The following is a 25,112-nucleotide window of genomic DNA, read 5'->3' on the forward strand; positions in this document are numbered from 1 at the left end:
GTGATTTCTTCAGCAGTTGTTGTAGCTGTTGTTGTTGGTTGACTTGTTAGTTCAGTTGTCACCACCTTTGGTGGTCTTGTGGTGGTGGACACAGGTGTCTGAGATGTGGTTGTTTCATTTTCTGTTACAGTCTCTGTTGTTCTTGGTTCTCCAGTGGTTTGAGTAGTGGTCACTGATGTAGAGGTTGTTGCAGCTCTGCTTGTCTCTGTGGATGATGGGACAGTGGTGCTTTCTTTCACAAGCAGTGTAGTGGTTGGGATGCTTGGTGTGGTTGTTGCAAGAGTTGTTTCAGCTTTGATTGGTTTTGTTGTTGAAGATACCCCCTCAGTGGTGATCTCAGCTTCAGTGGAGGATTCAGCTCTTGTTGTTGTTGACACAACTGTAGTGACTGGCACAGCTGTTGTCTCTGTTACTGTTGTTGGTTGTGTGGATGTTACAACTGGTAATGAGGTCTGTGTTGCTGGAACAGAAGATGTTGACAATTCAGATGATGTTGATGTGATTTCTTCAGCAGTTGTTGTAGCTGTGGTTGTTGGTTGGCTTGTTAGTTCAGTTGTCACCACCTTTGGTGGTCTAGTGGTGGTGGACACAGGTGTCTGAGATGTGGTTGTTTCATTTTCTGTTACAGTCTCTGTTGTTCTTGGTTCTCCAGTTGTTTGAGTAGTGGTCACTGATGTAGAGGTTGTTGCAGCTCTGCTTGTCTCTGTGGATGATGGGGCAGTGGTGCTTTCTTTCACAAGCAGAGTAGTGGTTGGGATGCTTGGTGTGGTTGTTGCAAGAGTTGTTTCAGCTTTGATTGGTTTTGTTGTTGAAGAGACTCCCTCAGTGGTAATCTCAGCTTCAGTGGAGGATTCAGGTTTAGTTGATGACACAACTGTACTCAATGGCACAGATGTTGTCTCGGTTACTGTTGTTGGTTGTGTGGATATTACAACTGGTAATGAGGTCTGTGTTGCTGGAACAGAAGATGTTGACAATTCAGATGATGTTGATGTGATTTCTTCAGCAGTTGTTGTAGCTGTGGTTGTTGGTTGGCTTGTTAGTTCAGTTGTCACCACCTTTGGTGGTCTAGTGGTGGTGGACACAGGTGTCTGAGATGTGGTTGTTTCATTTTCTGTTACAGTCTCTGTTGTTCTTGGCTCTCCAGTTGTTTGAGTAGTGGTCACTGATGTAGAGGTTGTTGCAGCTCTGCTTGTCTCTGTGGATGGTGGGACAGTGGTGCTTTCTTTCACAAGCAGTGTAGTGGTTGGGATGCTTGGTGTGGTTGTTGCAAGAGTTGTTTCAGCTTTGATTGGTTTTGTTGTTGAAGATACTCCCTCAGTGGTGATCTCAGCTTCAGTGGAGGATTCAGCTCTTGTAGTTGTTGACACAACTGTAGTCACTGGCACAGCTGTTGTCTCTGTTACTGTTGTTGGTTGTGTGGATGTTACAACTGGTAATGAGGTCTGTGTTGCTGGAACAGAAGATGTTGACAATTCAGATGATGTTGATGTGATTTCTTCAGCAGTTGTTGTAGCTGTGGTTGTTGGTTGGCTTGTTAGTTCAGTTGTCACCACCTTTGGTGGTCTAGTGGTGGTGGACACAGGTGTCTGAGATGTGGTTGTTTCATTTTCTGTTACAGTCTCTGTTGTTCTTGGCTCTCCAGTTGTTTGAGTAGTGGTCACTGATGTAGAGGTTGTTGCAGCTCTGCTTGTCTCTGTGGATGGTGGGACAGTGGTGCTTTCTTTCACAAGCAGTGTAGTGGTTGGGATGCTTGGTGTGGTTGTTGCAAGAGTTGTTTCAGCTTTGATTGGTTTTGTTGTTGAAGATACTCCCTCAGTGGTGATCTCAGCTTCAGTGGAGGATTCAGCTCTTGTAGTTGTTGACACAACTGTAGTCACTGGCACAGCTGTTGTCTCTGTTACTGTTGTTGGTTGTGTGGATGTTACAACTGGTAATGAGGTCTGTGTTGCTGGAACAGAAGATGTTGACAATTCAGATGATGTTGATGTGATTTCTTCAGCAGTTGTTGTAGCTGTGGTTGTTGGTTGGCTTGTTAGTTCAGTTGTCACCACCTTTGGTGGTCTAGTGGTGGTGGACACAGGTGTCTGAGATGTGGTTGTTTCATTTTCTGTTACAGTCTCTGTTGTTCTTGGCTCTCCAGTTGTTTGAGTAGTGGTCACTGATGTAGAGGTTGTTGCAGCTCTGCTTGTCTCTGTGGATGGTGGGACAGTGGTGCTTTCTTTCACAAGCAGTGTAGTGGTTGGGATGCTTGGTGTGGTTGTTGCAAGAGTTGTTTCAGCTTTGATTGGTTTTGTTGTTGAAGATACTCCCTCAGTGGTGATCTCAGCTTCAGTGGAGGATTCAGCTCTTGTAGTTGTTGACACAACTGTAGTCACTGGCACAGCTGTTGTCTCTGTTACTGTTGTTGGTTGTGTGGATGTTACAACTGGTAATGAGGTCTGTGTTGCTGGAACAGAAGATGTTGACAATTCAGATGATGTTGATGTGATTTCTTCAGCAGTTGTTGTAGCTGTGGTTGTTGGTTGGCTTGTTAGTTCAGTTGTCACCACCTTTGGTGGTCTAGTGGTGGTGGACACAGGTGTCTGAGATGTGGTTGTTTCATTTTCTGTTACAGTCTCTGTTGTTCTTGGCTCTCCAGTTGTTTGAGTAGTGGTCACTGATGTAGAGGTTGTTGCAGCTCTGCTTGTCTCTGTGGATGGTGGGACAGTGGTGCTTTCTTTCACAAGCAGTGTAGTGGTGGGAATGCTTGGTGTGGTCTGGTTGCAAGAGTTGTTTCAGCTTTGATTGGTTTTGTTGTTGAAGATACTCCCCCTCAGTGGTATACTCAGCTTCAGTGGAGGATTCAGCTTTGTTGTTGTTGACGACAAACTGTAGCTCACTGGCACACAGCGTTGTCTCTCGTACTGTTGTTGGTTGTGTGAATGTTACAACTTGGTAATGAGGTCTGTTGTTGCTGGAAAAGCAGAGTGTTGACAATTCAGATGATGTAGATGTGATTTCTTCAGCAGTTGTTGTAGCTGTGTTGTTGGTTGCTTGTTAGTTTCAGTTGTCACCACCCTTTTGGTGGTCTTGTGGTGGTGGACACAGGTGTCCTGAGATGGGTTGTTTCATTTTCTGTTACAGTCTCTGTTGTTCTTGGCTCTCCAGGTTTGAGTAGTGGTCACTGATGTAGAGGTTGTTGCAGCTCTGCTTGTCCTCTGTGGTATGATGGGAGCAGTTGGTGCTTTCTTTTCATCAAGCAGTGTAGTGGTTGGGATGCTTGGTGTGGTTGTTGCAAGAGTGTTTTCAGCTTTGATTGGTTTTGTTGTTGAAGATAACTCCCTCAGTGGTGAATCTCAGCTTCAGTGGAGGATTCAGTCTTGTGTTTGTTGACACAACTGTAGTGACCTGGCACAGCTGTTGTCTCTGTAGACTGTTGTTGGTTGTGTGGATGTTACAACTGGTAATGAGGTCTGTGTTGCTGGAACAGAAGATGTTGGACAAATTCAGATGATGTAGATGTGATTGTCTTCAGCAGTTGTTGTAGCTGTGGTTGTTGGTTTGGCTTGTTAGTTCAGTTGTCACCACCTTTGGTGGGTCTGTGGTGGTGGGACACACAGGTGTGCTGAGATGTGGTTGTTTTCATTTTTCTGTTACAGTCGTCTGTTGTTCTTGGCTCTCCAGTTGTTTGAGTCAGTGGTTCACTGATGTAGAGGTTGTTGCAGCTCTGCTTGTCTACTGTGGATGATGGGGGACAGTGGTGCTTTTCTTTCACAAGCTAGTGTAGTGGTTGGGATGGTTGGTGTGGTTGTTGCAAAGAGTTGTTTCACGCTTTGAATTGGTTTTGTTGTTTGAAAGAACCCCTCAGTGGTGGAGCTTCAGCTTCAGTGTGGAGGATTCTCAGCTCCTTGTTGTTGTGACCAAACTGGTACAATATTGGCAAAGACTATTGTCTCTGTTACTGTTTGTTGGTTGGTAGGTGGATTTACAACCTGGTAAAGTGAGGTCCTGTTGTTGCATGGAACAGAAGTGTTGACCAAATTTCAGATGAATCAGTGATGTGATTTCTTTGTGTCAGCAGTTGTTGTAGCCTGTTGTTGTTGGTTTGAGCTTGTTAGTTCAGTTGCTCACTCCACCTTTGTGGTGCTGTGTGGTGGTGGACACAGGTGTCCTGGAGATGTGGGTTGTTTCATTTTTCTGTTTACAGTCCTCTGTTGTTCTTTGTCTCTCCAGTGGTTGTGAGTAGTGGTCTCACTGAGTAGAGGGTTTGTTGCAGCTCTGCTCTGTCTCTGTGGATTGATGGCGACAGTGGTGCTTTCTTTCTCAAAGCAGTGGTAGTGGTTTGGGATGCTTGGTGTGGTTGTTTGCAAGGAGTTGTTTTCAGCTTTGATTGGTTTTGTTGTTGAAGATACCTCCCCCAGTGGTGATGCTCAGCTTCCAGTGGGAGGATTCAGGTCTTGTGGATTGTTGTAGCACAACCTGTATCTGGCACAGCTGTTGCACTACTGTTTTGTTGTTCCTGGTATGGGTCTGTTCTGGCAAAGTGTTGACAATTCGTGTGTGATGTGATTTCTTAGCAGTGTGTGCTGGTTGTTGGGTTATCAGTTGCACACTGTGGTATGGGTGCAGTGTTGAATGTGTTTCATTTCTGTACATCTCTGTGTTTGGTTCCCAGTGTTGTAGTGGTCATGATGTAGAGTTGTCCTCGCTGCTCTTGAGAGCAGGGTTTAAGCATGTGTGGATCTTGGTTCAAGAGTTTTTCAGTATGTTTTGGAAGTCCTCAGTGTACTCAGCATGAGGTTGGTTAGTTGTGCACTTCATGCACAGTTTGTCTCGGTATGTTTGTGTACAATGGTATGGTCTGTGTGTGGAAGAATTGACATGTGTGATGATTTCTTCGTTGGTAGCTGTGTGGTTCTTGAGTTCAGTTGTCACCACCTTTGGTGGTCTAGTGGTGGTGGACACAGGTGTCTGAGATGTGGTTGTTTCATTTTCTGTTACAGTCTCTGTTGTTCTTGGCTCTCCAGTTGTTTGAGTAGTGGTCACTGATGTAGAGGTTGTTGCAGCTCTGCTTGTCTCTGTGGATGGTGGGACAGTGGTGCTTTCTTTCACAAGCAGTGTAGTGGTTGGGATGCTTGGTGTGGTTGTTGCAAGAGTTGTTTCAGCTTTGATTGGTTTTGTTGTTGAAGATACTCCCTCAGTGGTGATCTCAGCTTCAGTGGAGGATTCAGCTCTTGTAGTTGTTGACACAACTGTAGTCACTGGCACAGCTGTTGTCTCTGTTACTGTTGTTGGTTGTGTGGATGTTACAACTGGTAATGAGGTCTGTGTTGCTGGAACAGAAGATGTTGACAATTCAGATGATGTTGATGTGATTTCTTCAGCAGTTGTTGTAGCTGTGGTTGTTGGTTGGCTTGTTAGTTCAGTTGTCACCACCTTTGGTGGTCTAGTGGTGGTGGACACAGGTGTCTGAGATGTGGTTGTTTCATTTTCTGTTACAGTCTCTGTTGTTCTTGGCTCTCCAGTTGTTTGAGTAGTGGTCACTGATGTAGAGGTTGTTGCAGCTCTGCTTGTCTCTGTGGATGGTGGGACAGTGGTGCTTTCTTTCACAAGCAGTGTAGTGGTTGGTTGCTGGTGTGGTGAAATTGTTCAGTCTTGATGGTTTGTGTTGATACCTCAGTGTGGACCAGCAGTAGATTAGTTTTAATTGTTGCACTGTAATCTGCACGACGTTGTCTTGATTGTTTGGTTTGTGATTGTTAAGATGAGAGTCTTTGTGACGTGTGACTCGTGTTGTTGGACTCTAAGCATTGGTAGTTGGGGACTTTATTCGTCTCAACTTGGGCTGTGTGTGCAGGTGTTGAGATGGTTGCATTTCTGTTACGCTCTGTGTTGTCTTCCAGTTTTGTATGCACTATAAGGTGGCACTTCGTTGTGATGGGACAAGTGTTCTATATGGTGGTGGGATCGTGGTGCAATGTTCAGTTGTGGTTTTTTTGAGACCCTCAGATCTCAGCTTGTGAGATATTGACTCTTTGTGATGCACTGTAGTCAGCACGCTGTTGTCTCCTGTACGTTGTTGTTGGGATGTTACAACTTGGTAATGAGGTCTGGTGCTGGCAAGTGTTACATCAGGAAGAGATCATCTGAAGTTTGGAGCCTGTGGTTGTTGGTTGCTTGTTAGTCCAGTTGTCTCATTTTGGTGGTCTAGTGGTGGGACACAGGTGTTGAGATGGTTTGTATTGTAAGTCTGTTGTTCTTGTCATTGTGAAATGGTCCCTTGTGTTCAGGCCCTTTTGGTGATGGGTAGTGTGTTCCCCCACTACAGCGGTAGTGGCTTGGTGTGGTTGTTGGAGGTGTGTGCTTGTGTTTTTAGCTATCCCCTCAGTGGTGATCTCACCAAGGGATCCAGTCTTGGTTGGCCCACACTGTTCCTGCAAGTGTTTGTTGAGTGTTGTTGTTTATATTACAATGTAAAGGTCTGGTTTGAAAGGTGGTGCAATTAGGAGGGATGGTGATTTCAGGTTGTTGTACTTGTTGGTGTTTTTATTCGTGTTCACATTGTGGTCCAGTGGTTAACAAGGTCTGTGCTTTGTTACGTCTCTGTGTCTGGCTCTCTCAAGTTGTTTGAGTAGTGGTCAAGTAGTGTCACTTGCTCTGCATGGTAGGCTTCTTTAGCAGTGTAGTGTTGGATGCTGTGTTCCAAGGCACTTAGGGTGTTTTGGAACTCCCAGGGTATCTGCTGTCATGGTTCATTTGATGTGACACAACTGCTGATGGCGAGTGTCTGTAGTGTGTTGGTGTTTGGTCAATGTATGGCTTTTTGAACAAGTTACAATCAGTGCAGTGATTGACTCTTGGTTGTGTACTGGGTGTGGTATGTCATGTACACCCCTGGTGGTTAAGTGTGTGACAGGGTTTGAGATGTTTCATTTTGTTTCGTTTTGGCTAGTTGTTTGAGTTGTCTTTGAGGTGCAGCTTGTGTCGTGGATGGGGACATGGTTTTTCTCCGAGTTGTGGTTGGAGTGTGGTGAAGGTTTTTTCGCTTGATTGTGTTTTAAGAACTCCCCTCAGATGGTGATCTCAGCTCCAGTGGACAAGTGGAGTGTGACTGTAGTGACCACAGCTGTTGTCTTGTTCCTGTTGTTGTTGAGTTAGAGGTTGGTCTGGGATGACAAGAAATCATTTCGTGAGTGTGATTCTACAGTTGTTGTTCGGTTTTGGCTTTGAGTCAGGTCAATCCCTTGGTGGTCTAGTGGTGGTGGACACAGGTGTCTGAGATGTGGTTGTTTCTTTTCTGTTACAGTCTCTGTTGTTCTTGGTTCTTCCGTTGTTTGAGTAGTGTGTCACTGATGACGAGGTTGTTGCAGCTCTGCTTGTCTCGTGGAAGGTGGGACAGGTGGTGCTTCTTTCCAAGCAGTGTAGTGGTTGGGATGCTTGGTGTGGTTGTTGAAGAGTTGTTTCAGTTTGATTGGTTTTGTTGTTGAAGATACTCCCTCAGTGGTGATCTCAGCTTCAGTGGAGGATTCAGCTCTTGTAGTTGTTGACACAACTGTAGTCACTGGCACAGCTGTTGTCTCTGTTACTGTTGTTGGTTGTGTGGATGTTACAACTGGTAATGAGGTCTGTGTTGCTGGAACAGAAGATGTTGACAATTCAGATGATGTTGATGTGATTTCTTCAGCAGTTGTTGTAGCTGTGGTTGTTGGTTGGCTTGTTAGTTCAGTTGTCACCACCTTTGGTGGTCTAGTGGTGGTGGACACAGGTGTCTGAGATGTGGTTGTTTCATTTTCTGTTACAGTCTCTGTTGTTCTTGGCTCTCCAGTTGTTTGAGTAGTGGTCACTGATGTAGAGGTTGTTGCAGCTCTGCTTGTCTCTGTGGATGGTGGGACAGTGGTGCTTTCTTTCACAAGCAGTGTAGTGGTTGGGATGCTTGGTGTGGTTGTTGCAAGAGTTGTTTCAGCTTTGATTGGTTTTGTTGTTGAAGATACTCCCTCAGTGGTGATCTCAGCTTCAGTGGAGGATTCAGCTCTTGTTGTTGTTGACACAACTGTAGTCACTGGCACAGCTGTTGTCTCTGTTACTGTTGTTGGTTGTGTGGATGTTACAACTGGTAATGAGGTCTGTGTTGCTGGAACAGAAGATGTTGACAATTCAGATGATGTAGATGTGATTTCTTCAGCAGTTGTTGTAGCTGTGGTTGTTGGTTGGCTTGTTAGTTCAGTTGTCACCACCTTTGGTGGTCTAGTGGTGGTGGACACAGGTGTCTGAGATGTGGTTGTTTCATTTTCTGTTACAGTCTCTGTTGTTCTTGGCTCTCCAGTTGTTTGAGTAGTGGTCACTGATGTAGAGGTTGTTGCAGCTCTGCTTGTCTCTGTGGATGATGGGACAGTGGTGCTTTCTTTCACAAGCAGTGTAGTGGTTGGGATGCTTGGTGTGGTTGTTGCAAGAGTTGTTTCAGCTTTGATTGGTTTTGTTGTTGAAGATACTCCCTCAGTGGTGATCTCAGCTTCAGTGGAGGATTCAGCTCTTGTTGTTGTTGACACAACTGTAGTGACTGGCACAGCTGTTGTCTCTGTTACTGTTGTTGGTTGTGTGGATGTTACAACTGGTAATGAGGTCTGTGTTGCTGGAACAGAAGATGTTGACAATTCAGATGATGTAGATGTGATTTCTTCAGCAGTTGTTGTAGCTGTGGTTGTTGGTTGGCTTGTTAGTTCAGTTGTCACCACCTTTGGTGGTCTAGTGGTGGTGGACACAGGTGTCTGAGATGTGGTTGTTTCATTTTCTGTTACAGTCTCTGTTGTTCTTGGCTCTCCAGTTGTTTGAGTAGTGGTCACTGATGTAGAGGTTGTTGCAGCTCTGCTTGTCTCTGTGGATGATGGGACAGTGGTGCTTTCTTTCACAAGCAGTGTAGTGGTTGGGATGCTTGGTGTGGTTGTTGCAAGAGTTGTTTCAGCTTTGATTGGTTTTGTTGTTGAAGATACTCCCTCAGTGGTGATCTCAGCTTCAGTGGAGGATTCAGCTCTTGTTGTTGTTGACACAACTGTAGTCACTGGCACAGCTGTTGTCTCTGTTACTGTTGTTGGTTGTGTGGATGTTACAACTGGTAATGAGGTCTGTGTTGCTGGAACAGAAGATGTTGACAATTCAGATGATGTAGATGTGATTTCTTCAGCAGTTGTTGTAGCTGTGGTTGTTGGTTGGCTTGTTAGTTCAGTTGTCACCACCTTTGGTGGTCTAGTGGTGGTGGACACAGGTGTCTGAGATGTGGTTGTTTCATTTTCTGTTACAGTCTCTGTTGTTCTTGGCTCTCCAGTTGTTTGAGTAGTGGTCACTGATGTAGAGGTTGTTGCAGCTCTGCTTGTCTCTGTGGATGATGGGACAGTGGTGCTTTCTTTCTCAAGCAGTGTAGTGGTTGGGATGCTTGGTGTGGTTGTTGCAAGAGTTGTTTCAGCTTTGATTGGTTTTGTTGTTGAAGATACTCCCTCAGTGGTGATCTCAGCTTCAGTGGAGGATTCAGGTTTTATAGTTGTTGACACAACTGTACTCAATGGCACAGCTGTTGTCTCGGTTACTGTTGTTGGTTGACTTGTTAGTCCAGTTGTCTCCAGTNTGTGAAAGAAAGCACCACTGTCCCACCATCCACAGAGACAAGCAGAGCTGCAACAACCTCTACATCAGTGACCACTACTCAAACAACTGGAGAGCCAAGAACAACAGAGACTGTAACAGAAAATGAAACAACCACATCTCAGACACCTGTGTCCACCACCACTAGACCACCAAAGGTGGTGACAACTGAACTAACAAGCCAACCAACAACCACAGCTACAACAACTGCTGAAGAAATCACATCAACATCATCTGAATTGTCAACATCTTCTGTTCCAGCAACACAGACCTCATTACCAGTTGTAATATCCACACAACCAACAACAGTAACCGAGACAACATCTGTGCCATTGAGTACAGTTGTGTCATCAACTAAACCTGAATCCTCCACTGAAGCTGAGATTACCACTGAGGGAGTCTCTTCAACAACAAAACCAATCAAAGCTGAAACAACTCTTGCAACAACCACACCAAGCATCCCAACCACTACTCTGCTTGTGAAAGAAAGCACCACTGCCCCATCATCCACAGAGACAAGCAGAGCTGCAACAACCTCTACATCAGTGACCACTACTCAAACAACTGGAGAACCAAGAACAACAGAGACTGTAACAGAAAATGAAACAACCACATCTCAGACACCTGTGTCCACCACCACTAGACCACCAAAGGTGGTGACAACTGAACTAACAAGCCAACCAACAACCACAGCTACAACAACTGCTGAAGAAATCACATCAACATCATCTGAATTGTCAACATCTTCTGTTCCAGCAACACAGACCTCATTACCAGTTGTAACATCCACACAACCAACAACAGTAACAGAGACAACAGCTGTGCCAGTCACTACAGTTGTGTCAACAACAACAAGAGCTGAATCCTCCACTGAAGCTGAGATCACCACTGAGGGGGTATCTTCAACAACAAAACCAATCAAAGCTGAAACAACTCTTGCAACAACCACACCAAGCATCCCAACCACTACACTGCTTGTGAAAGAAAGCACCACTGTCCCATCATCCACAGAGACAAGCAGAGCTGCAACAACCTCTACATCAGTGACCACTACTCAAACCACTGGAGAACCAAGAACAACAGAGACTGTAACAGAAAATGAAACAACCACATCTCAGACACCTGTGTCCACCACCACAAGACCACCAAAGGTGGTGACAACTGAACTAACAAGTCAACCAACAACAACAGCTACAACAACTGCTGAAGAAATCACATCAACATCATCTGAATTGTCAACATCTGTTCCATCAACACAGACCTCATTACCAGTTGTAACATCCACACAACCAATAACAGTTACAGAGACAACGGCTGTGCCAGTGACTACAGTTGTGTCAACAACTACAAGAGCTGAATCCTCCACTGAAGCTGAGATCACCACTGAGGGGGTATCTTCAACAACAAAACCAATCAAAGCTGAAACAACTCTTGCAACCAGCACACCAAGCATACCATCCACTACTGTTATGGTTGAGGAAAGTACGACTGTAGTTTACAACACCACAACACTTCACAGAACATCCATCACACCTGTCTCCGAAACAGCCTTCACAAGTACCACTCCAAAAGTTTTCATCTCCCCCACAACTATGGGGACATCAATTGCACCCATTACACAAACATTACCATCTTTCACTGGAAAAGTTCCAGTGTCTACATCTTCTGTTATTTCATCAACTTCAAGTGTTTGCTGCTTTGTAAATGGCACAGATTTTCAGTCAGGTACAACCACATATTTGCATTTTTGGAAAAATTGTAATAGTTTAGAGAGATAATCTCTAAAAATAATGTTAACTTCTCTTTATTCCAGGTCATATAATATATAATGTAACTGATGGCTTGGGTTGGTGCTTTACGGCATACTGTAATGCGACATGTCATATTGTGAAGATTTCAACATCTTGCGGCACTCCTTCACCCTCTACACACTTTACAACCACCCCTTCTTCTTCTTCAACAACAAACAAGAACCCAACACAGCCTGTCACACTGATATCTACTAATCCAACTATGGAAACATCAACTACAACTTTTGGGCCTAGTTGTTCTGCTCTTGACCCACCGAGACAGGTAAACCTTTTACGTTCCATTGTTTCTCAACTTTGTTGTTTTAAAAAAAAAAAATTGTTATGAAAGCGATGTCACGTCCTGGATACGGATACATCTTTTTTTGCATGGATTATGTCTCACTGTATTCTAACATTGGCTCAGTAAAATTGGAATAACATTTTGCCCTGATGAAGTTTTTATTGGCTTTTCAGGCCAATGACACTTGGCAGAATGGATGTGAAATCTGTAAGTGCGAGAGTGAGACACTGACTGTCCGTTGCCAGCCTGTGACCTGTCCTTCTTTACCACCTGTTACTTGTGATGAGCCTGGACAAGCGCTTGTCAATACGACGGTCGACTGCTGTGAGACCTATGAATGCAGTAAGTGATCTTGAAAAGTATCAGTCCAAACCAAACATTTATGACCACATCAGTGACTTCTTTGGACTTTAGTCAATGTAGATGCCATATCTAATTATACTGTATGAAAGTGAAAATGACACAGTGAGAAATCAATCCATTTAATAAGGTGCACTTTTGTGTACCAGCGGTGTGAATAAAACAAATTAAATAGACTGTAAGTGTATGCCTAATTTTCTTTTACATGAATATAAAATGGCTTCCACATTGATTAATGGTCCATTGAGTGTTCAGAAACTTTCCAATATATTTAAAAAATCTCTCTTGCTGTCATTTACAGAAATTAATTCTGTTTAAAATTATTCTACAGATTGCAATAAGAGCCTGTGCCCTATGGCCACGTTCCTCTGCCCACCAGGCTTTATGCCATCCTACAATGTTAATGCAGAAAGCTGCTGTCCACAGTATTACTGCGGTGAGTGTACAACCAGTCGCTCACAGTTGATGCTGTTTGACTGTTTACAAGACAAAAATGTAACCTCATTGCCATCTTAATCTTCACAGCACCAATGGAAGTCTGTGTCTATAATACCACGGTGTATCAGGTAAAATATTGATATCGCCTCTATACAGAAGTATACATTTTTAAAAGACATCTAAAATACCTGACACTTGTCTCTCTAGCCCGGCTCACCTATGCCAAGTGATGACCCTTGTACGCTTTGTTACTGTGGTCGGAATGTCGACCCTGAAACACAACTGCTTGTTCCAGAGTGTGTGATGGCTGACTGCAACATGGTCTGTCCAGAGGTACAAAACAAACCCAGCAAAACATACGTGTCATAAAATACAAACAGCAGATGTGCCTGATATAGATTTACTACATTTTGTGTATTATTTAGAAATAACGTTTTCATAATGTAATGGGAATGTTAGAAAAATTTCTTGGAACATTTGTTAGCTGGATAGTGGCCAGGAAGTGTGATGTCTTTCTCCCTCTCCTGTTCTTAAGGGTCATGAGTACCAAATGACTCCTGGTCAATGCTGCGGAGTGTGTGTTAGCACCGATTGTGTGGTTTCGCTTGATAACATCACACACACCATCCCAGTGAGTTACTTAAGTGTTTATTTTTACCAAGTTGGTATCTGTCCTGTTTTTACCATTATAATGTGAATCATTAATCAAATGAACGATTTACTGTTACCTATTTCCTGAAAAATCTCTGTTTAACAGGTTAACCAGACATGGCAATCAGTTGATGACAAATGTGTGAAATACACATGTGAACGAGTCAATGGACAGTCAATGACAGTTGAGAGTAAGACCACCTGTCCTGCCTTCAATGCTGAAGACTGTGTCCCTGTAAGTAACATTCACAAGACAATGTGTTTGTATCACTTGAAAATGTATGGTAATATATACATCAATGTTGTGTTTCTTTTTTACTACAGGGAACAGAGACATTGGATGCAGATGGCTGCTGTCAAACTTGTAAGGAAAATACTTTTCTAATAGAGTCGCAGCTGAGATGTTTGGAAAGATAATTCAAAATGAGTTAAACGTATTTGTTATGATAAGCAGAAGCATTAGCTAATATGAATGATGCATTTATTATTTATTAACATGAACTGTAATTAATAAATGCTCTACAAGTATTGTTGTTATTGTTAGCTTATGTTAGCTAAATCATTAACTAATGTTAACAAATATACATTTAACCATATTGTAAAGTGTTACCAAAATATTTTTGTGGGCAAATGAAATCTGTTCTCACAGATTTTGTATTTGATGAAGTGAACACCAAGTAAATTCTGGTAGCATTAATATAAACACTATAACTGTTTCCATAATTACAGGATGTTGTCTTTAAGTCTGATCATTTCCAATTTCTCCCAGGTACACTGGAGAGTAAATGTAATGTCCAGAAGATCAGCACGATCCTGGTTAGCAATGGCTGTGCAAGCAGCCAGCCTGTGGAAATAACTTCCTGTACAGGCTTGTGCGCCACTTCCTCCTTGTGAGTAATGACATCACAACTGAGCTGCATCTCTCAATACACATGCTTCTTGTTCAACATTTGAAGAGTTTGGGTCCAAAATGAGATAACTGTTTTTGTTGTGTTTTATTGTGTTAGTTAGCTGTATTTTTTAAGTTATTATGGCTTAAATCAAAACAAACCAACTGGAGCTTGATTGATATTAATTGGAATGCACAATAAAAAAAAACGTGTTATTTTATACGGAGTTATCTCATTTTGGAACCAAACTCTTCATTTGTAGCTTTTCTAAAACCAATGCAAACAGCTAGTTTACAAAAAATAAGTATACGCCAAGTTCAATATACTGTAGAGTTCAGCATACTTAAACTGCAGCATTTCTATTTTTAATAAAGTACGTATTTTAAAGTATTTTAGTTTTAGATTAAAAGAAGTCAGAGGTGGACAGTAACGAAGTAAATTTACCTGAGTACAGTACTTAAGTACACTTTTTGAGTATCTGGTCTTTCACTTGAGTATTACTTTTTCTGAGTACTTGTACTTTAACTTCACTACATTTGAAAGACAAATATCATACTTTTTAATCCACTACGTTTATAAAAAGGTCCAAAAGTAGAAAATGGTTTCTATGCAGTGGGGTTTCCTGTGTGCGCAATTTATCTGCGATCTGCCAGGACCTTTTACTGTTGCCAAGTATTTCAGATTTTCTAGCTTTTTCAAGCTTTAAATGGCCATTTGGCAGAATTTTTAGAGCAAATCTGGCAACTCTGGGATCTTCCCCGCTAAACTAATGTAAACGTAGGCGCTGCTACACCATTGATAGCTCTCTAAAAAGGCAAATAGAACATTAAAAGAGGAAAAAGGCACATGTTAAAGTGTGGCGTAATCATCTGTGGGTTACGATCAGTCAAAGATCGTAGAAACATTGTCATGAAAATGATCGGCATAACGGCTAAACGGTAAATAAGCATCACATACACCTTGAGATACACGTGCATGTTAACTTCTGATCTGCTGCTGTATCATTTAAAGCGATTTGGAAAATGAATGATGTTTTTACTGAAGTAACTATAGTTGAAGTATTCCTGTTGAAATAAAAACAATAGAACCCTGCCCAAAATACAACATAACATGTAATGGATTTAATGTTTATAATGGGAATTGTTCTATGGATACTTGTTGTCTACTTGTATGTGATGGATTCTATTGGTGGGATAGTAAATCCTATTGGAATAAAACCCCAAACACACTACAAAGAGGAATTTAATTTAAAAATCTCATTCTAATTCAAAAATTCATTGTTTTTTTTTCCAGCAGGGATGGTATTTGCAGTAAAACCACAGTATCCACAAATTTACCATTTTCTAAATATAGGAACCATACTCCAATTAATAATCTTTAGTAAAACCACAGCAACTAAACATACCATAGTTTCATTATACTAGCTATAGTTTATGTTTGTAGTTAAATTATGGTAATACAAATGGTAATAAATCCAACAAACACATGGCTTCTACACTTTACTATTTACAAGAACCTTACTACTTACTGGTAAATAGCTGCTAAAACTGGTAAAGGGAATATACAAAATAAAAGAACACCGCTCATAAACACATATAGGCCTAGGGGCTAATGAGGATAATTAGGCTAAATGATCATACAGGATTATATCTAAACTAAACACATATGGGCCAAACATATGAAGCTCTTAAAGGAGTTGCTCACTGCAAAATTTGCCCCCATTGACTTTCCATAGTAGGAATAAAAATGACTAAGGAAGGTCAATGGGGGCAAATTTTGAAGTGAACTACTCCTTTAATACAACTGATACTGTGAGCTACTCTGTGTGTTCAGTAGGTTGCTTCAGGGGCATAAGGTATAGACAATAAAACAATGCACCACTGACATAAAGGAAATTTACTTTTAATACTTGAGTACTTTTAAAAGCACGTACTTCTGTACTTTTACTTAAGTAAGAATCTGTCTTTACAACTTTTACTTGTAGTGGAGTAATATTTGACCAGTAGTATCTGTACTTTCACTCAAGTAAGGAAGTTGTGTACTTCGTCCACCTCTGAAAGAAGTAAAGTAGTAGCACACTTGAATAACCTCTTTTTTTGTAAGGGTATAACAAGGTACATCAAAAATGTACAAAACGTTTTTGTTGGTATAAAAATCTCCAGAAAAAATAATCCAGTTGATTTTGATAATAAATAAATAAATAATACCCTCTTAAAATAAATGGTGCTATATAGCACTAAAAGTGGTTCTTATAATAATAATACATTTTATTTGTAATGCGCCTTTCTTGCACTCAAGGTACTACAACAGTATAAAACAACAAAAACAACACTACTCCATATAACAATCACAATGACAACACAATAACAGCAAATGTAAGATTATACTTAAAAGCTTCACTAAAAAGATATGTTTTGAGCAATTTCTTAAAGCAATCAAAAGACGGAAAACCACAGTTAATAAAAACACAACAAATCAGTTTGATGAAATATACCCAGCCTCGCCTAATAGGCAAATTCGCAAAGTCAGTTCTGCCAAGCTGATCACAAGGCCGCGACCGCAGAGATCATTCATTACCCTCAGAAGGGCAGTCTCCGTACTGTGTCCAGACCTAAACCCTGATTGAAAAGGTTCTAGTAGTCTGCTCGCACAGAAATGATTTTGTAGCTGACCAAATACCACACGCTCAAGAACCTTAGCAACAAATGGCAGGTTTGAGAGAGGCCTATAATTAGACATGTCGGCAGTATCACTCCCAAATGTTTTAAGAACTGGTTTGACTGCTGCTACTGTAAGTGCTGGGGGAACAATCCCTAAAATAAGTGAAGTGTTCACAATCACTTCAGAACACTAGTAGGAAGTGGATCAAGTATAGAAGATGAAGGATTCATTGCTGAAACCAATTTTGAAATAAAATCAGAACAAACAGCAGTAAACTTGAAAACAGAGGAGGGGAAGTAAAGGGATGCAGGTCTAATAGCTCGGATGAAGCAGGGACAGATGCAATAGTATTATAAATGTTCTCAATTTTGCATGAGAAATATTTAAGAGATTCATTGCACTGCTCTGTGGTAAGGCAATTAACCCTAGTGATTGGTTGGGTGGGATTATTGATGAACAATACTCGTGGATTAGAAACCCCACTACAAATGATCATTGAATAAAACTCTGTTTTTGCAATTTTCAAGGAATTATGGTACTCAATCTGATGCTGTTCATACATAAATTTGTGAACTGTTAGGCCAGATTTCCAATATTGTCGCTCCAACTGCCTTAAAGGTGCAGTTCTTAATTAACAGCGGCCACTAGCGTTGTATTATAGATTTGCCACGAATCGCTCAGTCCAAACACGACGGTGGCCACCACAGTACAAAAAGATGTCGTTCTCATGCTGACGCAGGGAAGAGATTTTGCGGGCATTAGAAAGACTGTAGAAAGAGCGATGTCTTATGTATTACATAAAATAAAAGGTTTGTGGATTTTAAGTTTAAAAAGAAGGATAAAAGTCAGGCAGGAGCTAGGACCTGTGTTAATATTATAAAGACTTTACATCAGAGACACGTTAAAACCCGCGGTACTGAAACTTTTAGTAGAGATACTCACAGATATCTATGGAGATACTTTCCAGCAGAGAGAGACGTTGGAGAGAAAGATCGTCTCAAAATCACCCCTGATGATGCTTTGATTCGGATCAGTACGTGAGTAACATACTAACATAACAAGATATGTTGTTGTAATGTTAGCTGTGTGACGGAGCAGTTTTGAGCATCATTGAGAGAGATAGAGAGAGAGTTGGAGCTGAATCTGAATCTGGAGAGCGAGCGAGAGCGCGTTTTACTCTTTTACTCAATGATGAATAAACGTTCAGTTAATCCGCGGGTCACATGCGTTCCGCACCGGAGAGCACGGTCCGTACGGATCACGGATCTTCCCGCGATCCGTTTCACCACGATACCGCAGCGGAGAGGAAGAGGAAACGCGCGTTGTAGAGTTGTTTGTCCGTTTAGGGCTGCTGTACAAAACATGGCGGCGAATTCAATATATGTAGGCCCGCTCTGTATGTAGATAAAAACAGCTTATTCTAAGGTATTACAAACTTAATGGTTCATTACGTAAGGTCTTTATACACCTCTGAAGAAATAGTTTTGTATATTATATTGCATTTCCGTCAATAGATCCTCCTAAAAACGCTGTATTGTTCCTTTAAACTCACGAAGCTCAGGCGTATACCATGGAGAAGATCTCCAAAAAAAAGCTCAGTAAATTCAGAGAAAAGTGCTTGGTTACATTTTGAAGAACGGTAAATATTTAAGACAAGAGTTGGTGAATAACTATTCAATTTGAACGCCAAACATTCAAATGAAGAAAAGCAAGGTATTGTAACTTCAGTGACGGAAACATCAGATCTATAAATAACAGCAAGACCGCCACCTTTACCAGTGGTTCGTGGTTGATCAATGTAAGTGTAGCATGGTAAGACACACATATTAAGATTCAAATAGTCATTTGGCTGATGCCATGTTTCACAGAGACAAAGAAAGTCCAGATTCTTATCCACAATAATGTCACAGATGGAAGACGCTTTATTGTTTATAGAGCGATTGTTCAGATGCGCAAACCTGATTTCTTCAAGACGGACACCTCCAATTGATGCAGTAGATTTGAGGATAGGAGAGATTTGCGGAACAAATACTGCATTTTGGTTTAATACAAATTCTAAGTTTAAGATTATACGTCTTTATATGGGGGGCCGCAAAGCGATGCACTTAACACAAAGGGGGCCTTACAACGAAAAAGTTTGAGAACCACTCCTATACAGCACTTAAAGTGGTTCCCCATATGATTACGAGCAAGAACCACTTTTAGTGCTATAGCACACTGGATGCGGTGCGACAAAAGTTCTAAATGGGTTTGTCGTGTGGCATCGCTCATGTGTAGACAGCAAATTATTTAAGTGTTTCTCACTCTTTTCTGACGTGAATGCTGTTACATTAAAAGTAAGTTATGCAAACAATTGATGAAATACGAGCAAATCGAGAAAACTTACTTTACTTGTGAATGTCTGTTGAGCCTGTTTGCCGAAGTGTAATGTTGTTGGACAACACATGTTTGCTACTCCTCAGAGAAACTACACATGCTATAATCGTCTTCTCTTATTTTGAAACAGATACTCTGCAGAGGCAAACGCTCTCGTCCATTCTTGTTCCTGCTGTCAAGAAATGACAACCAGTAAAAAGGAAGTGACTTTGACCTGCGCTGATGGATCAAACATCCCTCACTCGTATATTTACATCGAGTCCTGTGGCTGCAAAGCCTCTGACTGCCCCAGTCAATCACTGAGGAGACGTCGAAGAAGAGTGTAAAATCATCTTCAACCCTTCACAGTACACGTGTTCTTCTCATGACTGTCCCCCACGAGTTTCACTAGTGCAATGTAAACAAAATTTAAAAAATATTTCTATCTGTTCGTGCTATTGTTGTGAATCTGAAAATGTAAAAGCTTTAAAAATGTTGACGTCTCTCCATGCTGTCATGACAATGAAAACTCTTTTAGTCTGCTTTTAGTCTACTAGTTCTTAATAAACTATTGCACACTGACGTTTGCTGTTGTCTTTTTTATGTGAGATTTTCGGACAAAATGAACCGAGTTACCTTTAAGAAATGTGGGGTGCAGTTGTTTGTAGTTGTTGCTGATAAAACTGACTGGACATCAGGTCTCAGTGACTAATAATTGCGCAAAATAATTAGTATTTATATGCATTTTCACGAAAACTTACTTATTCAGAACACTTGCGAACCCATGAATTCATTCTCGTCCTAAGCAAGCGTGCACACAAAGTTTTGGACACGCCCAAAACATCTTCATATAAGGGCTTTCGACAACACAGCATTCCCAGAGAAAATATAAAAGGTATGTCCTAGCTGTAAAAAAATGGAGAACAATCTTTGCAATACAGAAATAAAAAAAATATATAGAGAGATTTTGGTGAATCAAGATTTGTTTGTAACAATTTACACAGATTACATGCACACGCGCATGCTTAGTGAACGTGATCCACTGTCCTGCTTGATCAGGTGTTCTGACAATTTATGCTACCCTATCAAATTTTGCTACCTCCATCCGCTCTCACTAAATCCTAGGTGTTTCGAGTCTGACGTCATCACACAAACGTGTTTTATGGGAAGTTTAACAATCATAGGTACTTTAGATGGTTAGCGTTATGGCAAGCTCACACTACGTGCAGTGGCGGAGCCAGACAATTTTCACAGGGGTGGCCAGACTGAGACCATAGCACACAGGGGTAGCACAGAAACTGATATCATCTTTTTTTTCCTATGTGGCAAGTCACTGTGGATCTAGTAGTGTTTCTTAGTCACTCACTCATTTATTAAACAGGCAGTGATTGTCATGTAGAATTACATCATGAAGATCCACATAAGCTTTTTAATGTATTACTAAACTGATTTTAAAAAAAGATCTGAAACAGTGTGGCATTGCAGAAGGTGGTGTCTTTTTAATTGGTGATAAAGCTCACACCATAATGACAATTTACACGACATAAGAATATACCAGAATGCACTTTTATCAAACAAACATTACAATATCACAGAAAAACCAAAATATAGTAACCTTAACATTATGGGCAAGCATTTCAAAAATATTCCTTTGCAATACTTTGCATATTATCATTTGGCTGCCAACTGCCAACAAAACATTTTAATTCTCTTTCAAGGATATGACACAGACAGACCACCACCATTATGCTAAATCAGCACTGAAAGTTGACTTTACTTTTAATGGCCTTCTACAACGCTCTTTTAAATGACACGGACACAGTGAAACTGTTTATAGCTTGCGACTTTCAGACTGCTAAGTTAACAGCCTAAATTAACTTAGCAAACTGTACCATGTCTGTTTCAACTTCAGCACGCCAGCCATAATATACATACATTAAGACAAGAAACATTTCAAACATAGTGAATAAACTTAATTATTCTTGTTAACTTACCTGTGACCTCTTCTCTCGCGGCGGGAAACAGACAGTCCTCCGACTGCACGCGCAAAGTCCGTTGGCGCACACGCGAACAACAACACTACTTCTTCTTCATCTGTAATTGTGTTGGTGGTTGAAATTCAAGTTGAGTGTATTACCGCCACCTTCAGTTTGGGTGGAGAAGTACTTGTTTGAGGTGCGTTGTTGAAATGCGTCCATATGGGAACAACTGTGTACAGAAATGGTTCCGCAAAAACGTTGCCGGCAAAGCGGTAGGGGGGGCCGGGGGGTTGGCCAAAGATTAATTTATGGTGGCCTTGGCCACCATTGGCCATCCCCTGGCTCCGCCCCTGACTACGTGACTTTTGGCTGGATTTTGCTGTCGCGGACAGATTTATAAGGTCTGCGACAAAACCTTCAGATCGCAACCAAATCGGTGCTCGTTTTGGTCGCCGAAGCTCGTTAAGAAGCAGGTGTGCAACGTGATCTGGATCTGTCTCGAGCTATCCCAGACGCTACGATATTTTCAAACCTGTTTGATATTTTAAACTGTTTGCGATTAAACGACCACGTGGAACTAATCTATGGAGCGAAATTTGTGCCTAAACTTAAACAAATCCAGCATTTAAAAAAAAAAAAAAACATTTTTTAAAAAAAAAAAAAAAAAAAAAAAAAAAAAAAAAAAAATTTAAAAAAAAAAAATGCAATTCGAGAGAAAATGCAAAGGTGTAACATATAAATGTACTGTGTTTAAGTCTCACCTTTTTATGAGATTCTCTCAGCTTGATTTTCTCACAAATGTGACCGTGCAGATTTTCTCACAAATGTGACCGTGCAGATTTTCTCAGTTATGCAACTTCTCCCAAAACAGCAGATAGTTCAATTGTTTGACTTAGATTTATATTACTGTTTTTTTGTGCTGGTTTATTTTATTGCAAAAATTGCCCAAATAGCTTGAAATAGCCAAAAAAATAGCAGCATTCATTTTAAACCTAAATAGGCTAATGGCAACCAAACAAAGCCGACGACTGACTGAAACAACTGTCACGACGATTTATTTGCTTTTCCATCTTTTATAGCCTAGAAAGCTCTCTACTTTAATGCCATAGTGTTTAGACATAATGTTAAATACTTTTTATCTATGAGTTGTTATGTATAAAAGTCAAACATATGTATCAGTGCAACTTTCATGCAGAAAAATCACTAACAACCGAGTCACATCCCAGAAAGAGCGCAAAATACTATACTGAAATCTTACAAAAAATTGACATATAAAAATATAAATAAATATAAATCAGGCCCGGTTCCTGCCAGGTGCAGAAGTGTGGACTAGCAGATATCCTGGGTGGGGATATACCCCAACCACACAGACAGTATAGCTGCAGACAAAATTAAGAGTCCATTTAAAAAGTATTTTCCTCTTTTTCTGATAAGAATGTGATTTGGTAAAATTATCATTTTTGTTTATTTCTGTGAACTTTTGACAACATTTCTCCCAAATTTCATATAATTTATTTTTATTTATTTGGAGAAAATGAACTGGTGAAAGCAGGTGAAAACAGAAAAGATGATCTGCATTTTTAAAACAGAAACACAGCAAAAACAAGTTCATATTTAGTTTTAAGCAACACAAAACTAAGAAAACGTTAGAAAACGTAAAAAAATGTTTTATGAAATAACCCAGATTTTTTTTAATTAGTTTGTTATCGTGCTCAGTCACTCTTGAGGTTTGCTTTTGTTGGAATTCAACAAACACTGCAGTATATGACTGCAATACATGCAGGATTTAAATGATTTATTTTTATATAAATATAAAAAACAGACAACATTTCATTGATGTTTTACACATTAAATAAAGCGGTTATGTAAACTGGACATAAATAGAAGCCTACAAAATAAAGCAGGCTAAGAACATTCCCCATTCACTGAACGATCACTGATTTCTGTTTAATTTCTTTTAATGAATTGAATGAATTAATCTGATTACACTGCACAATGAACTTTATATCGTGTCTGCTGTTTTTTATGTGGTATCGTGAGCGCGCATCGCGCCTAAACTGAACTATTTTGCACATTTTTTCGCTACCACCTGCAGCGTGAATTGGGGTGTTTGAGATGGAGAGAAACATTTATTTCTGAAGCGGGAGCTTTCAGTCATTACTGAAAGTCAATAGGTTAAAATCTAGCCTATATATTGCAAGCAAATAATAGCTGTTTGTTAACAGCACAAAATAAGACCGCAAAAACGAAGAAATGAATCTGATTGTACTGCACAATTAATTTGACATGCTTAATTTTACATCTGTGCAGTGCGTCTAAAATTCCTTTGCACAGTATTTTGCTTCCACCTGTAGCATGTAGCATGCTTCTCTGTTACAAACTAAAGCCAGAGCAGTGAAGTGAAGAGTGACGTTGCTTTCAGCCAATAGAAAATACAACAATTTTTGGTGTTATTTTTTGATTCTCATTAGGTGGGCAAGACAGATGTTTAGGGGGTTTCAGCCCACCCCTGCCCATGCCTAGAGCAAGCCCTGATATAAACACAAAATTATGTCAAAATTCCCTTATAAGAAAATATCCTTGAAAAAGTAGTTTGTTTTGTGAATGTAAACAGTTGGGAAACAAGAACGAGAGAATGAGATGGGGTGGAAGGGGTGACAACATTGCAAATGCATCCAGTTTGTTGTATGTTATTTGTATATTAAAACCAATGCATAATTCATTATTTATTATTAAGAACAGCAACTGATTATTATTAACAGTTTCAATAAATTTCATGAGACTAACTGAATGAAACTTTATGAATGAAATTAATTCAGTTTCTGGCACTGGCAAGGGTGGCACGCAAGGAAATGTTCATGGCTTCTTCCTATAGAAACTAATTCTCAATAGCACCACCTGCTGTTGCACATGCATTTGTGAGAAAATCTGCACGGTCACATTTGTGAGAAAATCTGCACGGTCACATTTGTGAGAAAATCAAGCTGAGAGAATCTCATAAAAAGGTGAGATTTAAACACAGTACATTTATATGTTACACCTTTGCATTTTCTCTCGAATTGCATTATGTATTTGTAAAACACTTTCTGTTTGTTTCAGAGTTTAGTTTCTTTTGCAAAAAAAGGTTGCGTTTGTTTGCAAAACGCTGGATTTGTTTGTTAAATTTAGGCACAGTTTTCGCTCCATACTAATCCAGCCAATCACAGTGCAGATGATATAAACGGAGGAAGGAAAATGAAATTAAACGTATTTTCGCTGATGATCGGGACCGCCTCTTCACCGAATGTTTTGTGGTGTGTGCACCTCGTCAGCGGTGTGTTGTGTAGTATGCGTGCAGCTATGACAAGACGACGACAGATGAGAAGGAACTTTGTTGTGTAGTATAAGCGCCATAGCAATTCAAGTTGTCTCACAGTCCCGTAGTGTCAGCTCGGCTTTAGGTTAGGGTAAAGGTTTCGTAAGACTTGAAACACCAAGGATTTAGTCAAAACCAACAAGCCACGCCCACGGATCTGAAACGCCAAGGATTTAACAGGACTAACCCCTCCCCCAACCCTTACACCTAAATTACCCCTCCCCCAATCACAACACGAGGGTAGCCAAATTCGATGGGTAGCATAAATCGACAGAACACCGGTCCAAACATCTTCCTCAGCAAACTCAGGACACACATATCGCAAACTTTGTAGTACTAAATATCCATCATGATTGTGTAACCACGTCTTCCAGAGATCCACTGACTAGTGGAGGTAAAACACTTTTAATGTTCACAATGCTTCATGGAATACCTTACAAATAAAAATACTTGAAGTTAATTTAAATAGCCCTCATTGGGAATAATTGGCCCACTGTTCAGTTTATAAACGTGTATTTTGTGTGAAGTAAAGTACACATAAAAAGCAGAATAAAATATACTTGTTGTACAGTGTAGTTCTCCACCAGAAACCTGACTGTTGTCTAGCGAGTAAGCCCACTTTTTAGAGGCATATCATGACTAAACTCTGGGACTGTCTTGAGAGGTTTTAAGACTATAGAAAAGAGAAATATATGGTGAAAATTAATCTCTGCAACC

The 25,112-nt window shown here is 40.6% G+C and overlaps 2 protein-coding genes across 2 annotated transcripts; one reads left to right on the top strand and one right to left on the bottom strand.

The window, feature by feature from the left end:
- Positions 1-2: 2 nt before the first annotated feature.
- On the bottom strand, positions 3-4,717 carry LOC130550925 (mucin-2-like; the record flags this gene model as incomplete). Its single annotated transcript, XM_057328489.1, has 2 exons — positions 4,637-4,717; positions 3-2,759 (listed from the first exon to the last, which is right to left on the bottom strand). Coding segments are annotated over exons 1-2 (2,838 nt in total), but the record flags the coding sequence as incomplete, so codon positions are not given.
- A 4,891-nt stretch (positions 4,718-9,608) lies between these two features.
- Positions 9,609-19,591, top strand: LOC130553831 (mucin-2-like). Its single transcript, XM_057333041.1, has 11 exons — positions 9,609-11,340; positions 11,429-11,688; positions 11,880-12,048; positions 12,398-12,502; positions 12,592-12,632; positions 12,712-12,837; positions 13,040-13,135; positions 13,262-13,390; positions 13,480-13,519; positions 13,925-14,045; positions 19,213-19,591. Exons 1-11 carry the CDS (start codon positions 11,085-11,087, stop codon positions 19,406-19,408), a joined length of 1,539 nt encoding a protein of 512 aa, XP_057189024.1. The 5' UTR covers positions 9,609-11,084; the 3' UTR covers positions 19,409-19,591.
- The last annotated feature ends 5,521 nt before the right edge of the window (positions 19,592-25,112 follow it).

Source organism: Triplophysa rosa, linkage group LG1, assembly GCF_024868665.1.
Source record: "Triplophysa rosa linkage group LG1, Trosa_1v2, whole genome shotgun sequence".
Classification (NCBI taxonomy): Eukaryota; Metazoa; Chordata; class Actinopteri; order Cypriniformes; family Nemacheilidae; genus Triplophysa; species Triplophysa rosa.

Bases quoted from the DNA above. Each gene is read 5' to 3' on its own strand.
- LOC130553831 (XM_057333041.1), top strand. From the start codon at position 11,085: ATGGTTGAGGAAAGTACGACTGTAGTTTACAACACCACAACACTTCAC. The intron at 11,341-11,428 runs GTACAACCACAT...TCTTTATTCCAG, and splicing joins TGGCACAGATTTTCAGTCAG to GTCATATAATATATAATGTA. The intron at 13,136-13,261 runs GTGAGTTACTTA...TCTGTTTAACAG, and splicing joins ACATCACACACACCATCCCA to GTTAACCAGACATGGCAATC.